Source organism: Asterias amurensis, chromosome 1 (assembly GCF_032118995.1).
Source record: "Asterias amurensis chromosome 1, ASM3211899v1".
In the NCBI taxonomy this organism is placed as follows: domain Eukaryota; kingdom Metazoa; phylum Echinodermata; class Asteroidea; order Forcipulatida; family Asteriidae; genus Asterias; species Asterias amurensis.
The window spans coordinates 6,061,568-6,078,080 of record NC_092648.1 but is presented as its reverse complement, the minus strand read 5'-3'; the positions used below and the strand labels follow the sequence as shown (position 1 = coordinate 6,078,080).

General features: G+C 38.6%; 3 protein-coding genes across 6 annotated transcripts in view; all 3 read right to left on the bottom strand.

Annotated features, from left to right (window-relative positions):
* Positions 1-13,082, bottom strand: part of LOC139944083 (UPF0696 protein C11orf68 homolog) — a 39,982-nt gene extending 26,900 nt beyond the window's left edge. The window contains exon 1 of one of the 2 annotated variants that reach the window (XM_071941049.1): positions 12,806-13,082. The gene's annotated coding sequence lies outside the window, so the exon portion shown is untranslated. Of the gene's footprint in view, positions 1-5,665; positions 6,162-12,805 lie in introns of those variants that run through there. The other variant, XM_071941054.1, reaches the window with a different exon arrangement.
* LOC139944074 (uncharacterized) lies at positions 548-7,696 on the bottom strand. The gene is made up of 5 exons (XM_071941032.1): positions 7,677-7,696; positions 4,361-4,468; positions 2,577-3,065; positions 2,232-2,369; positions 548-1,136 (listed from the first exon to the last, which is right to left on the bottom strand). The coding sequence occupies exons 2-5, from the start codon at positions 4,444-4,446 to the stop codon at positions 761-763; spliced, it is 1,089 nt and encodes a 362-aa protein (XP_071797133.1). The 5' UTR covers positions 4,447-4,468; positions 7,677-7,696; the 3' UTR covers positions 548-760.
* LOC139944043 (uncharacterized) lies at positions 6,600-16,427 on the bottom strand. Of its 3 annotated transcripts, none has more exons than XM_071940995.1 (7): positions 16,114-16,427; positions 14,512-14,705; positions 13,919-14,077; positions 13,108-13,483; positions 9,532-9,710; positions 8,514-8,672; positions 6,600-7,866 (listed from the first exon to the last, which is right to left on the bottom strand). In XM_071940995.1, exons 1-7 carry the CDS (start codon positions 16,297-16,299, stop codon positions 7,494-7,496), a joined length of 1,626 nt encoding a protein of 541 aa, XP_071797096.1. In that variant the 5' UTR covers positions 16,300-16,427; the 3' UTR covers positions 6,600-7,493. The 3 variants fall into 3 exon arrangements, with proteins under 3 accessions (XP_071797096.1, XP_071797111.1, XP_071797103.1); XM_071941002.1 differs by having other exon boundaries at positions 6,601-7,866; positions 13,180-13,483; XM_071941010.1 differs by lacking the exon at positions 13,919-14,077.
* Positions 16,428-16,513: the final 86 nt, after the last annotated feature.

Sequence of the window (16,513 nt, the reverse complement as noted above, 5' to 3'; positions counted from 1 at the left end):
GAAAACCAATGGATAACAAGTTATTTTTCAATTCTAATTTTGTTTACCAGCAGCGTATCATAAAACCGTTTGATTACAATGTCCCGGCAAACTAATGCTTTTTGTCAAAATTAGCAGTAGGCCTAAGCTTTGATTCAAAATTCATCACACTTTTACTTTTTACTAAACTAACCTGTGCATTCTTTTAATATATCAAGTTGTTTGCTATCACGAAAAAATCCTTAAACATAACTTTAATAACTACAAACCGCTGAAAGTATGATTTACAACATCGTCTTCATCTAGTTAGCTTCCATTAAATATATTAGGTTATTACTAATTACTCGTGCTTCGTTCAGTTCCTTTATAAAAACAGCAGGCCAGCGGGCAGAAACTGTGAAACTTGCAAAATAATCTTTTGTTGAAGGAATTCGTAGGACTTCTAGACAATTGAACTGTTGTTTTTCCTGTGTTTTCTTATATTTTGTTATACAATCAAGTACAATAGTCACAAAAGATAAGTCTGTCTCTATGAACAACGGTTACTTTGAGAAGATTTATTCCACGGATAAAAACACTCAGTACTTATTTTGAAATCGGTTTGACTAAATCAGAGAAATCACACCCAGATCCAAAATGGTCGAAAAAACTAAAATCAGCTCCGAATTGTGTTTAATGTTTAACAAGGAATGAATGATGCGTACAATCTCTTGGTCTCACTCGTGAACCGAAAAGCTCCTTAGTTGAATAAGAGAACTTTTGACATGACGGGAAAACGTGACTAGTCTATGTTGCTTTGTATTTTGGACATCTTTCTCATTGTATCCCATTCCGATACGTAGATTGAAGGCCTCAATCCATATTTATTCCCAGCATTTATACCCAATTCGGCATGAACACCTGGTTTAAAAAATAGTTTCAACTTATACATGTCACGTAGTTTTCGTTCTATCGCCACGACATCAGTGTAATCTGTGAAGTCTTTCGTGTACACACTGATGACGTGTTTTCCTTCATTATTAACGGGCCTGTCATCGATTGATGTCACTTTAGCGCCTGTTCCCAGCTTACCTTCAACCGTTGCCAAAGCAATTTGCTCCCATATTTGGTCTACGCTCCTGGTTTGAACAAACAGGAGCCAGATACCGCCCAGACATCTTCGTTAAAGAAAACAAATACAATTCATAAACACGATTTGTGATTATTGTGTGGACCATGCAGTGCTTTATGATACAACGTATCAGTCAATTTGTCGCAGTATAGTCCGTTCCTAACTAGACTTGTGGACAAGTCGTTAAATGTCTGTCGGGGTTATAGCGTTCCGAATCTTCCCGCGATATTCTCGCGAGACTGTTGGCCCGCGAGACTACTGCTCTCACGACTACCGGTCCCATTTTTAACGGGGAGTAGAAGTCGGGCAACCAGCAGTTCGCGCGGAGCAGTTTATCTCGCGAGAGAACCGCCACATCTCGACTATCTCACCGCGGCAGACCATTAACGACTTGTCTACAAGTCTAGTTCCTAACATGCGAAGCCCCTTAAGGGACGGGTAACGAAAATATTGAACAGGTAATTAAAATGTGAACATTATTATTATTATTATGTAAACATTATTTTTATGTGAGGGTACGAAATGGTATTTTGAGGGAACATAGTTTTATTATTTTGGAGGAACGGAATCATTTCATTATTTTTCTACAATTTTGAATTTTTTTGACCTGTCCCTTTAGGAGCTCCGTACTAACATGTTGACTGCTCTGCAAAAAAATAAGTTTACGTTTTGGTGTTTAAAGACAAAACTTCGACATATTAGAAGCAAACCCCCTTCAAGTCTCGTCTTTGAATGGCATCATCTTTGTTTGTACATGTATTATCAATAGAAAAATGCCTTTTCATACTACCTCCATTTCGACCCACGTTGAAACCTATCTGGGTCCCCTTCGATTCAGCCTCGCTTCTTTTCGACACCGCATCAGAGACAAGCAACATTCACACTAGTCTCTACGTGAACCGGCTAATGCGTGAACCGAACGCCGACAAAGCCATTTCGATCCGGACAAAGATTTTCAACCTTGGTCCCTGCCAGGGTTGATTTCAATCCGGCTAGAGCATGCTACCCGAATCGGAGGCGGATTGAAATGTTTACAGTGTGAAACGATTTGAACAAAATCTCCGGTTCGGAACCGGTTCCAACCCCGGAGATTTCGGACAGTGTGAAAGGGCCTATTAAAGGTAAAGAAAAACTTACATACCCATAAGAAACTGCTAACTGTTTGATCTTACTGAAGTTGATTGCATCTTTTGAGTCAGTCAGTTTTCTCCAGGCGGTTTCAAGTCCTTCTTTATCATGTTCTATATAAACACGGCTTGGAGACATCACCACAATCTTACTAATTCCATGAGCAAAAAAGACAAACAGTTACATTTCCAATGACTCTATTTTTTCGATTTTCGGATTTATGTACATGGCAAAGAAGTTGTGAGAATGATTCATCATGAAATAGCTTTACAAATAAGAAACTAACAATATACTCTCTTTAATTAAAACACAGTAATTAATGATAACAGTCACATGCAGGATAAAACTATATACTTACTGTCGCCTCGTCTTTGAGGGTGCACTTTTCTCTAGAAATTGCTGAAATATTTTACGCCATTCGAATTCTCCATATTTGGAAGGATCAAACCGGCAAGAATCCTCTTTATTTGCTAACTTGGAGTCAGCGAACTTCCGATCGGAGGCAGTCAGCTCTCCTTTCTGAAGATGACTTCCTTCCCCCATACGTGGGTTCGACACCTCATGTTGCTGCCCTGTGCCGGGATGGGCGTTTGAAAACTCGTTCTTGCTTTGGGTGGTTGTTCTTGGGGTCATGATCGCTGCCCGCGGCTCTCCAGAACCCTCAGGTTCCAGGTTCCCCCATCCACAAGCTCCTAGATGATTACGGTCAGAGCCAAATCCTGCAGACGTCTCAGTGTATTCTGAGACGTCTTTACCTCGAACGTCCAGTAAGGACTCTTGCCTTAGAGCATGTGGGTTGCCATCGGTTTGCTCTTTGATTGTTTTAGAGCCTGTGCCTTTATTTGGCCTGGGGGAAAAATCGAGACGGGAGATTAAAGAATAGCGCGTTATAGTTTTTAACTGTTAGATTGTGTACTTGAATTGTGGCATTCGTAATAATATCTCTTGATCATAGATAGCCTGAACATCTGACGTCACACTTCGAGGCTTGTGAATAACGCCAGAGACCGGCCTCCAAACCGGCGTGTATCTTCACCTTTGACCTCTATTCTCTTCCATAGAGATACGCAGTCAAATTGTACACCAACATTACATGCAAATACATCCACATGTACACACAACCACACATGTACATGTATACCACACACGGTAGACACACACAGACAACCGAAAGTAAGCTTTCCATATCTGTGTTTTGATTGGTCGTCCGACGTGACCTCAGACCATTCAAAACAAACCCAGGTACGGTAGCTTTTAGTCACTGCATTTATCCAATTATATCATTGTATCCAATTGAACCACTGGATCTAAACAGCAGGTACCGTTCGTTATCCTTGCGGATAAAGACTGACAGGGGCCCAGTCTAGGTCATAGAAATCTATGATGAGACTTTTTGTGTCGTTGGTGGCAGCAGACGTACCAGGCAAACCGTGTTCTTGGAAATAAGCATGCCCTAAAATATATTTACACATTTAACATGGAAGGAATCTGCAATTTATTTTCTCCTTCTATCCCAAATTCCCAATTAGTTGTCAAACATATGGATTTAAACTTCATTAATCAAACATCCCTTTGGGTTTTATGAACTGCTCTCACAAGGGATTCAATTCAATTCAATTCAATTCAATGAAATTTAAAAAACTTTAATCAGCCTCAACAGACTATTACATCAATTTAAAAAGATTGTCCAAGGCTCTTTACGCAAGCACCGGCCCGCTCTGACTTCACGAAATGCATAGATACTATACCGCACGGCCTCGTTTTGTAACCTCGTTGATACCTCGAAAGCCATGCTTCGACCCCGCGTATCGAGTACTGTTGTGTGCCGTGCGGTATAGTATCTATGCATTTCGTGGAGTCAGAGCGGGCCGGTGCTTGCGTAAAGAGCCTTGGACAAGGCTACAAAATGGCCGACCGTGTAAGTTCGCAAAACAAAAGAAAACTACGCAATTTCGGGGCTTATTTGTGTGGATCATTATATTCCACTTTGAATCATCTTTCTAACCGTATGCATTGTACAACAAACGGTTTCCAACGCTTTTCTAGACTATATAACTCGCCCGATCCAATGCAACGTGTTCCTTTAATTAGGGATGCATGTTTTGAATTTCTTTTGTTTCAAGGTTAAAAATAAAGACTCACAGTGTGAGTTTGTTCAATCCATCAACCAGGGCACTGACTGGATCCTCATCACAGTCAGACGGAAGTTCCGATTTCCAATTCATCATAGATTAACACGCTGTTGAAAATCTGGAAAGAGAATATCAATTTCAAATCAAGCCTTTAAAGGGAAGGTACACGTTTGGTAATTACTCAAAACAAATATTAACTTAAAAACTGACTTGGTAACGAGCATTGGAGAGCTGGTAGTATAAAACATTGTGGGAAACGGCCCCCAAGTAACGTAGTTATTGAGAAAGAGGTAATTTCTCACTAAAATATTAAAAGACTTATATAGCTAGAGGTCTTTTATTCCTATCTGAAAGCACACAAATTCGTCCAACAAGGGTGTTTTTTCTTTCACCATTTTCTCGCAACTTCGATGACCAATTGAACCCACATTTTCACAGGCTTGTTATTTTATGCTTATGATGGGATACACCAAGTGAGAGTACAGGTCCTTGACAATTACCACAGGTGTAGTGTCTTTAAAGGGGCTTGTAGGCATAGTTAGTGATTTTAAACCACTCAAATGAATGTTCACGTATGTTTAAGGATCCAGGCTTAATAATGCTTTCAGCCTGCATGTACCACCACAAATGTGGTAAAATATACCCTCATAACCATGGTACAGCATACACACCACATCACAGACGCGGTAAAGTATACCTCCCAAAAACATGGTAAAATGTACCCCCTTACAAATATGTAAAAACACGGTTAACCATGGTTAACCGTATTTTTACATACTTGTATTCTTATTATATAACCGTTGTATTTCTTGTTCTTGTAAATCTTTGATGTGCAATTTTTTAATACGTGTTTTTTCACGTTTGCTGGCAAATGAAATTAAATGAAATGGTAAAGCATACACGTGTGTGGATTAATACCCCATTCCCAGTTCATTTATCAAGGTACCTTTTATCGAGGTACATTACAGGCCCTATTTCTAGTTTGTTGTAGAGCTTCTTCTTTTTTATGAACTTCTGACGATATGAACCGTCTCGAAATAGTTTATTTGCTGCAATTTAGGCCCCGATATTTATAAAGTGTTCTGATAAATGAAGCTTTCAAGTTTCAATTCGATTTCTGAAATTAGTTGAGTGACAACGAGCGTAATGAACTTCACAGCTGAGCCCTTTTTCCGATTGCCTTCCGGTTGGTGTGACATGAATAAAGAATTAAAAACCTGTCTTTCAAAGTGGCTCTTTTTGTTCAAGCACCTTGAGCATCATTTGGTAGATAACGGGCGCTATTATATATACTACAATATTATAAACTACTTACAGTTATCTCTCGCGACTAGTTTTGCTCCGTCTTTGCTCCAAGTTGTATGCACATAGGGGTACGGTGTTTTTTGTACTGTAGATGCTGTTGCTGTGGTTACTCAGCGTGGAAAACATCGAGTAAACGCTTGCGCAATAATAATTCTCTTTGTTGTAATAGAGCTTTCTTTTGCAACGTCACAGCCCGAGTTTTTGCCAACCCAGATTGGAAAACTATGGAAAGCCGTTAGTGCAGATTAAGAAAAGAACGCTATTTTTTGTAACAATGTAACCAAATTTGTTGATTTTGTTAAAAACAAAACAAATAATTATGAGAGGTATTTTATTTAATTGAAAGTTTTCAGAAAATGCTGAATTTGGTTAAAACATCTGTTTTTAAGATTTAATGTTTTACTAACATTCGGCCGACCATGCCAACCAAGGCGGTTTGTTTATCAACAAAAGAAATGTCTATAAATCGTATAGACCATATCAACGTGAATAACGCTGTTGTGACATTTGACCTGTAATATTTGTTCGCGCGACACAAATCCCATTTGGTTTTTGCTTGAATGTTATGTGTTGTTGAGAATCTATAAATCATTATAATGCAAACAACTTAATGGGATCATGGGAGCCTGGATTTCCTGAAATGGGGCCTCATGAAAATAATCAAAAACCCACATAAGCATATACTGCACATGCCCATAATGCCAGCAGCACAAACATAACAAGTTTTCTATAGACGACCTATGACCTATGACCTATGACTTTTAAAAATAAAAGCAAACTTTACCTGTAGCATCAGGACAGGCAGTGATGGCCTCAAACCCGATGTTACTAAAGGCAGATTCCAAAACAGAAATAAATATGTAGTTTGTGGCACCTTTAAAGTCAAAGTTTCTTTGACAATTAAACCATTAACACAAATGTATTATTAATCAATATTTAATAGAATGTGCAAATAAGCCAAAGTCTGATTGCCCTTCTTTAATAACAATAATATTCATGCAATAATATGCAAATGACAAATTTTGAGAAATCCCATAGATATATAATCAGCTCTACGTGAAAGTATACGTGTATAAAGTTTGTTTGACCTTACTGTTGTTGAATGATAAACAAAAACACATAGTTTTATCCTACTGCTTTCGTGTGATAAAAAGAAATACATAACAACATCTATCGTGGAAAGAATGTGTAAGTGAAAGTGATACCTCTGTTTGGACTTAAAAACACAGAAATAGCATTTAGCAAACACAGAATTTAGCATTCTATATGCATTGTAAGAGGGGAGCAACACATCCCTAAGCACACTCACACAACTCATGTTGGAGAAGAAATGTTCAAAATTAATCTTCTGAAAACAAATGACTGGAAGTGGTCACAAACATGAAAAATTACTGTTAGGCATAATTATATACCAAAAATATCCCCGATGCAAATTTCCATCTTCAGGGTTTCGGTACCGCTGCTAAACATAGGATTCGAACTTCCTCTAGCCACCGGGTAATCTCGGTGGTCTTGGTATGACACTGCTCTAGAATTGAAAGGGTCTTGGGTTCGAATCACACCCGAGTAATATGCCTGTGATTTTTGTATCACAGAGCTAGGGAAAGTACCGAGTATACAGACGTAGGTGTGTATGGGTAAAACCAAAATTAAAGGAACACGTTGATATCTCGTCTCAACTAAAGAAAGCATCCGTATGAGCTAACTGTGTCACAAGTGTGCGAAGTAGTTGCTAATCAAAATAACATTTTCCCGGTAACATTGAGTTTAAGTTATGTCATCAATAGATATTTGTTTTTGTGTAGATACCTTTGAGGAATGCTTCATAGTTAACGATTTTACTTGGTTTTGTCTTTTATCACGGATCTGTCTTCGTCAGGTTCCCAATACGATGTATAGGTGCTCACATTCAAGGACCAATCATTATTTGCAAATATACGTAGTACGGTGAAGACGCTGGGCTTAAACACCATCTGGCCCTTCACACCAAGACTACGAATCTTCCTTTCTATAGACATCACCTCTTCCTTGTTGGTGAAATTGTTGGTGTGAACCCAAGTTATGTAATTTTCATCCCACTGTTTAACAGACACTTTAGCGAAGATACCGAGGTTCCCCTCCGCTGTTGCTTGGGCAATCCTCACCCATTCCTTGTCCTGATTTTTTCTTTCGCAGGGTTTGTAAAAGAGAAGCCACTTGCCCCGCAAACACCTTCAATGTAAAAAAAATAATAACATGCAGTGTTTTAAATTTAAGAACATTCAGCATTTTTAGTAAATTTTGTTGTTCCCTTTATATTTATACTGTTAACAGTTTGGTGAACGTTTGAAGGCACTGGTCACCTTTGGTAATTGTCAAAGACCAGTCTTCTCACTTAGTGTATCCCAACGTATAATGCAAAAAAAAAAATAAAAAATGTAAAAATTTGGGCTCAATTGGTCGTCGAAGTTGCGAGAGAATAAATGGAAGAAGAAAAACACTCTTATCGCACACGTTGTGTGCTTTCAGATACTTGTATTCGAGACCTCCGCTGTTTCCTTCCACTCAACAATCTAGACAGTTTTAGGAGGAATATCAATTCCTACTTTCCCCTGAGTTCTTTTTACCTTAATTAATTATTCTTATTGTAGCCCCATACCAAGAGTGGTTTAACCTTGTTTGAGGCGAACATGTATACACATAATAAAAAAGCATAACTTTATTGCCGTTGATGAGGTAATCGAGATTGTGGATACAAAGGTGAGAAAAATTGTGCCGTCGCTAAGAATCAAAAGTATTTTTTGCGATGGAAGGTTTTGGGGTTTTATTTCCCCAGTCTTTATTTTAGAAGAGATCTTGCCCTTGTTGATTCAACTTACTTGTGAGCCAAAGCCAATTCTTTGATAGTGCGGAAGTTTACTCGGTCGGGTGTAAGTTTTAATTCTTCCCAGTCAGTTATCAAGCTTTCTCTATCCCCAAGTCCTTCATCTTCAACATAGCTTGGCGACAAAACTCTTGCTTCTTTAACACCTTCAGGCCTAGAAAACAATTTAAGGGTATATATACTTTATATGTGACAATGCATAATTGCTTCCCTCCCCTTTGGGTTCCGTTAATTTAACAAGCTCACTAAAATGTAATGTTGCCTGGTTGGCCTGTTAAAGGAACACGTTGCCTTGGATCGGACGAGTTGGTCAAAACAAAAGCATTTGTAACCGTTTTTTATAAAATGCATATGGTTGGAAAGATGTTTTAAAAGTAGAATACAATGATCCACACAAGTTTGCCTCGAAATTGCGTGGTTTTCCTTCTACTGTGCGAACTAACATGGTCGGCCATTTATGGGAGTCAAAATTTTGACCCCCATAAATGGCCGACGTGTTAGTCGACGAGGTAAAAGGAAAACCACGCAATTTCGAGGCATGTTTGTGTGGATCATTGTATTCTACTTTTACAACATCTTTCTACCCATACGCATTTTATAAAAAACGGTTACAAACGCTTTTCAAAGACCAGCTCGACCGATCCAAGGCAACGTGTTCCTTTAGGCTCGTCCCAACTGGACGTCTGTTGCTGCAATTGCTATAAGATCATGTTGAACAGACAGCAACTTCGGGAAAATCTAGACCCAAAACACGGCATTTCAAGGATATGGCAACTACAGTTTACATGTTAGTGTCAAGCGAGTACCGGTTTATTATAAATAACAAGTACAACAACTAGTTGTATAATTTCAAACCATTAAATTCTCACCCGTAGTCTCATTTAAATGGGAATGTGCCACTCTAACATCTTTTAACTTTCCTGATTTCTGATTTAGGAATTTACAATTCAAAACAAAGTAAGTTAGTCCCAACAATTATGGGGGGTGGATGGGATATTAAACTTAAATCTCACCACTCAAACTTTGAAGGCACAATGCTTTCTAAGAAATATTTTAGTCGTCGTTGTTGTTCGCTCTCATCTTTATAGTCCCGTGGATTGAAGGCATACAGACTACCCTTGTAGTTTTCTGACGACATAAAGTCAGATGGTTTGAAATCCATTGTGTAGAAGTACTGATGCTGGGATAAAAGCTGGAGTAGAAAGGATACTCTTTATTATATATTGACTTGACATATCTAATTGTTAATTACCTATTATTGATCAACCTAGAAAACACTAGAATTTCTAAAAGTTCCATTGTGTTATCAAGTTTCTTAAAATTAAAAGTCTTTAAAGGCAGTGGACACTATTGGTAATTTCTCAAAATAATTATCATCATTAAACCTTTCTTGACTACGAGTAATGGGGAGAGGTTGGTAGTATAAAACATTGTGCGAAGCAGCTCCCTCTGAAGTGACGTAGTTTTTGAGAAAGAAGTAATTTTCCACGAATTTGATTTCGAGACCTCCAGTTTAGAATTTGAGGTCTCGAAATCAAGCATCAGAAAGCACACAACTTCTTGTGACAATGGTGTTTTTTCTTTCATTATTATCTCGCAACTTCGACGACCGATTGAGCTCAAATTTTCACAGGTTTGTTATTTTATGCATATGTTGAGATACAACAACTGTGAAGTGTAGTCTGGCAATTACCAATGTGTCCACTGCCTTTAAAATTAAAAGTCTGTAACTTGAAATCGATTCGCTAATGAGGATTCCTCTAGAGAGTATTATTTGAAGCTTTGCATGGTGTGGAGAAATAAGAAGAAACTATAAATAAATAGTAAAGTTGCGGGTACAACCATGTGTAAATCTCTTAAGGCGAGTGTTGGCTCTGGTGAGAAGAGCCGGTTGGGTCTCGACGTTTCGAATAGTAGGCCTATACTTTGCTCGTTTCTTCTGAAGACGAGCAGGGTATACTGTTCGAAACGTTGAGACCCAACCGGCTCTTTTCAGAGCCAACACTCACCCTAAGAGATTTACACATGGTTGTACCCGCAAGTTCACTATTTATTTATAGTTTCTTCTTATTCCTTTAGTTGAAAGTTACAGTTGACTCACCGCAAACAAGACACTCATATATCATGGATGTTGGCGTTTATATCAACAATTTGTTTGTTAAAGGAACGTTACAAAATTGGTAAGAAACAAAAATCATGAAGATCAAAGATTTACATAAAACTTACACGGTCTAATGATGATGATAGTAGAAAGCATCCATTGGAATATTTCTGTCTGAAATGTCATATTTGATGAGAAACAAATAATCTAATTTCTCGTTTGGAGTTTATCGCTCAGTGAGCGTTTTATTCATTTTTGTTTTGGCATCGATGCAATGGCAAATTTTTAATCGGTTTTTCACTATTCTCTTGTGACCCAGATGGTCGATCAATCTCAAACTTCTACAGCTTTTTCAGTTTATGCATATGATGGATTACATAAAGTGCTTACACTGCCAGCAACTGTTTTGTTAGCAAAAACCTATTCTGTAATAAACAGTGCAATATGCAGGAGGTGTTTTACTGGTAACTAGACAAACCAGACTTGGGCGCTACATTCGAATTGACAGCTTCGGTTGCGTCTATGACAAGACGAGTGCCCCGTGCTGCCAAATTGCACTGAACACTATTGGTAATTACTCAAAATAATTGTTAGCCAAAAAAAATTACTTGGTAATGAGCAATGGAGAGCTGTTGAAAGTAAAGAGTAGTTGCTAAGGCGTTGACGAGACCAGCATAGATAGACAGTGTAAATCATTGTGAGAAACGTCTTCCTCTAATGTAGCGTAGTTTTTGAGAAAGCGGCAATTTCTCACTAAAAAATAACATACTTCAGCTGAAACCTTTGATTGGCATCTGAAAGCACATAAAGTAATGCACTAAGGGAGGTTTTCTGTCATTCTTCTCATGCAAATTCGATGACCAATTGAGCCCAAATTTTATAATGTTGGGATACACCAAGTGAGAATACTGGTATATTTGCCATTACAAAAGGTGTCCAGTACCGCTAAAAAGACGTGCTAAAAAGACGTATTATGTAGACATTTCTATTCATTTGTTGTTAAACAAGCTGCGCTGGTTGGCATGGCTGAATGTAATCACAACATTCAGTCCGGTTAACAGATGCTCTGACCAAGTTTAATAAATATGTTTTGCAAACTTTGGCAAAAATTAAATATCGCCCATGATGGTTACTTTTTATCCAAGAAAATCATACTATTTTCGAATAGTTGTGTGACATTGTTACAAACTGTGGCCATCTGGGTTTTTTTTTGCATTTATGCATTTTCACAGTTTGGTAAAAAAACTCGGGCTGGTGACGTTGCTTGCGATAGACAATTCCAATGCCGCAGCAGTATTTTTTACACCTCGGCGAAGGGTTTATTCCTTGCCTGTCTTGAGCCTGTCTTGAGACGAGACTACGTTGCAACGCTTTTTCAAGACATGAATCGGCAGTGTTACTAAAACCCCTCGCTGCGGTGTAAAAACAATATGCAGCCTGAAGCCGTCTTGTGTTCCGGAAACGAAAATTCCCATTTCCCTGGTAATAATGCATCATGCATGGTGTTGATGCTGACAGAATCCCACCGTTAATGTAAGTGTCGTGAGCAATATAGCTTTTACATAAATTATGTACCAGCAGTGTTATTTATAATAATGCGTATTTACTTCAACCATGGAGGTAGTAGAACTTCAACATACATGCGCTGCACATGGCCATACCTGCACAAGAAAGTACGAACACTATACAGTGTATACTCACAGTCACAACACCATACGACGGTATTATTTCGTACGGTAAACATTAATATTCCTCCATTTACATGATGACCGGATCATCTAAATTGGGTTTAATATTAAAAAGGGGGTATTTTGTGAAAATACGCGGCTCGGGGTCAATCGTCTACATTGCTAGTCTTGGTCCAATGGTTGAAGACGCGAACTGGAAATCGAACAAGGATAGTGACGCCCTCTGTTGTTTAAATTTATTCATTAGGTGTGAACTACATACAAACAATGGGCAGTGATTCATTCCTTGGTTGATGGAATGCTAACGTCTTGGAACCAAGACTACACTGTGATAACGCACGGGTTAAGTCTAAATTCCAAATGCACACACTACAAACAAACGAATTGTATGCCTATTAATGCTCGTTTCGTATCTTTTTTTTATCTGACCCTTGGTGACCCGCAAGCATATTGAACAATGAATTGTGTAAACATGTCAACAATTGTGCATATTCTTACCTAGGGCTCACAACTCCTGACGTTTGCACAGACTTGAGTTAATTCAGTGTAAAACTGCAAACAGGCTCGGGTGTGGGGTGAAAACTGCCACAGGCTACGTAGTCTGCGGTCTGCGCAACCGAATCAGGATTTCACACGCTAGGGAAAGTCCCTAATTACGGAGGCCTAGAGCGGCCTTTGTGCAAGTACGGAATAAATGGATAATATTTTTGATTCAAATGCATAAAGTCCATAATAATATTATGTTATTATTGATGTTCATTAAGAACACACGTTGAAGCCTTAACACTGATACAATTTACCTGGAGTGGAAAAGCAAGTCTTTGTGAAGTTCTTACTTGTTGTATTTCAGAAGTTGATAAAATCAGACTCACACTCATGGACCAATCATTATTTCCAAACATGCGTAGTACGGTGAAGACGCTGGGCTTAAACACCATCTGGCCCTTCACACCAAATCTACGAATCTTCCTTTCTATAGACATCACCTCTTCCTTGTTGGTGAAATTACTATTGAAGACACTGGTAAAGTAATGTGTAACCCCCATGTCTCTCTGCACTTTAGCGAAGATACCGAGCTTCCCCTCCGCTGTTGCTTTGGCAATTCTCGCCCATTCCTTGTCCCGATTTTTTCTTTCACACGGTTTGTAAAAGAGAAGCCACGTACCCCGTAAACACCTTTAATGTAAGAAAGAGCGGAACAACACACAATAATTTATTTTCAAACCATTCAGCATTTTCAAATTCATTTAAATCAATTGTTAGTATTATTTTTTTACTTTTCATTTTCAATAACACTGGACAGTATTTTTTAGAGAGAAAAAGGAGAAAAAAGTCCCCTGCCCGATGATTTCACTAGCTAAAGTAACTATCATCTGGTTTCCTAGGTTTGTTACATTTCTTCTCTTTTTATTGTTATTATCTCACAATATTATTAGGACCGTTTATTTTGTGAGAAGTGTTTTAACTAATCATGCAATCGTCACGACATCAATTCAATCTTTGCTTGGCCTCTATATAGTTTTTGGTGATTACAGGGTTTTTTTCAATTTTTGATTGCAATAATATTTTTTCTTTTAGAGACCAATTGCCTATGATAAGAATTCATCTTACTTGTGAGCCAAAGCCAATTCTTTGATAGTGCGGAAGTTTACTCGGTTGGGTGTAAGTTTCAATTCTTCCCAGTCAGTTATCAAGCTTTCTCTATCCCCAAGTCCTTCATCTTCAACATAGTCTGGCGACCAGACTCTTGCTTCTTCAACACCTGCAGGCCTGGAAAATTCATGGGGTAGACCTATGATGTGACGTCATTGCTTCCCTTGGCCCACCCCTATATGTACGCTTGTTAGACTTGTACCAACTGAACATATTGATGCAATGTCTGAAATCATTTCAGTGGCAACCTTCGGACAAGCCTAGCCCCAAATCTTGGCATTTCAAAGGAGTGGCAAAGTACAGTTATATTTAAAAGAGCACATGCTTTTATGAATAACAAATAACATACAAAACATCAATTAGATATAGCTTCAATCTTTTAAATTTTTACCGCACAATTTCATTTAAATGCGAGTTTCACAACTTTGGCACCTTTTAACATTAATTTCTTATAACAATTTGCAATTTGTTTTACGGTAATTGAAGTAAATCGCGAATGATGTTAGGGAATGGGATAAAATGTAGTAAATTGGTTGACTACTAATTCTCACCACTCAAACTTTGAAGGCACGATGCTTTCCAGAAAAAAATCAAGCCGGCGTTGTTGTTCGCTCTGATCATCTGGATAGTCCCGAGGATTGAAGGCGTACCGTTCCACTGTGCGCCAACCCTTGTAGTCTACCACTGACCTAAAGTCAGAAAGTTTGAGCTCCATGTGTTGTGTGGAAGTACTGAAAGCTGGAAACTGAACGGCAAGATAAGACAAGATTGTTTATCCCTGTCTTTATCTGCAAGGATACAGACAGACTAGGTATGCTTTTCAGAACCAGTGATTTCATTGGATACCATGATTGGATAAAGTAAACGTGCAGTGACGTAAGCTGTGCATAATATCTGTGTTGATTGGTCTAAGGTGATGTGGGTGCAGCTGACAACCATCGCATCGGACCAATCAAAACACAGATATGGAAAGCTTACTTTCGGTTGTCCATGTAGTGTCCACGAGTGTATTAGCGAGGTTTAGCTGTTACGCGAGCAAAAACGTGACCGTGAACACCACAAAATTGTGTCATTTCTAGGTTTTATTTCTCGGGTTTATTTCATGTCCACGTATGACGTCTGCACGTACGTACGTACCTGACGTGAAAATGGTTACTTCACGAAGGCTTAAAGGAACACGTTGCCTTGGATTGGACGAGCTGGTCACTAAAAAGCGTTTGAAACCGTTTGTTATGAAATATATATGGTTAGAAAGATGTTTTAAAAGTAGAATATAATGATCCGCACAAGTATCACTCAAAATTGCACGGTTTTCTTTTTACGTCACGAACTATCACGGTCGGCCATTTATGGGAGTCAAATTTGTGACTCCCATAAATGGCCGACCGTGTTATTGGACGAGGTGAAAAGAAAACCACGCACTTTCGAGGCATACTTGTGTAGATTATTGTATCCTACTTTTACATAATCTTTCTAACCATATGCATTTTATAACAGACGGTCACAAAACGCTTTTTATAGACCAACTCGTCCGATCCAAGGCAACGTGGTCCTTTAAAACGTGTGATTTTTACAACATTTTTTTGACGTTCACGTTTACGTTTTTGCTCGCGTAACGTGCAGCTAAACCTCTCTATTATACAAGAGTGCGTATCTCCATGTGAAATAAGCGAAAGGTGCGAAAGGTGAATGATATGGGGATTGACGTAGGCTAGAGGCCACTTTTTGGCGTTATTTAGGAACCTCAAAGTGTGACGTCAAATGTTTCAACATCTTGGTGCAACTGAATGTAGAACCACCTCAAACTCATCTATGCTCCAAAAAGTTTGCATCTACCTTAGATTAGTACAAGTAGCTAGCTATGTATACCTTAATAAGATAAAGGGATTCGGTGTGGTGATAACGCGTTATACTTCAGTACTTCATTTTAGAAACTGGGGCCACCCTTTTTTAGGTAAACAAGTTATTTATATTAGGATGCGTAGTAGGCCTACAATTTTATTTGTACGTTTTTCCTGTAATAGCCGCCTGTCTGATCATAAAACAATGCGGATGAGGCGTAGTCTCTGTTTAAAAATCTTTGTTATTTACACATAATCACTCTTTAATCAAGTAACATAACAATATTATTAGGCTTTAATTGCACAACCTACCTTGGATTTTAGCTGTCCGTATAACGCTGTCTGGAGTACTGTTTTGGGGGTCTGTGTCTCTTTCTCTTCTAAGCCTTTATTCAAGGCGCACGCGGCGGCAGCTCCCCAAAAGTCACGCACAAAAAAAAAGTACGCCGCTCGCACTGGTCTTTTTTCGTAGTGACATTTTTTGGGGCCGTGTGACATCTGAAAGATGTCGCGTGCGCCTTGACTAAAGGCTACTATACTACTACATGTATATGGCCAACCCCGGAAGGCAACTAGCCTCCAATACAAGCTCCGCGTTAACACCACACCGGCCGCATTTTTTCCTGTGGAATTGCCTTCCTCACTTAATGATTTTTTTTTAGGATTCCTTTTTTTAGTCGATGTAGAATAAACAAACACTTTTACATACGAC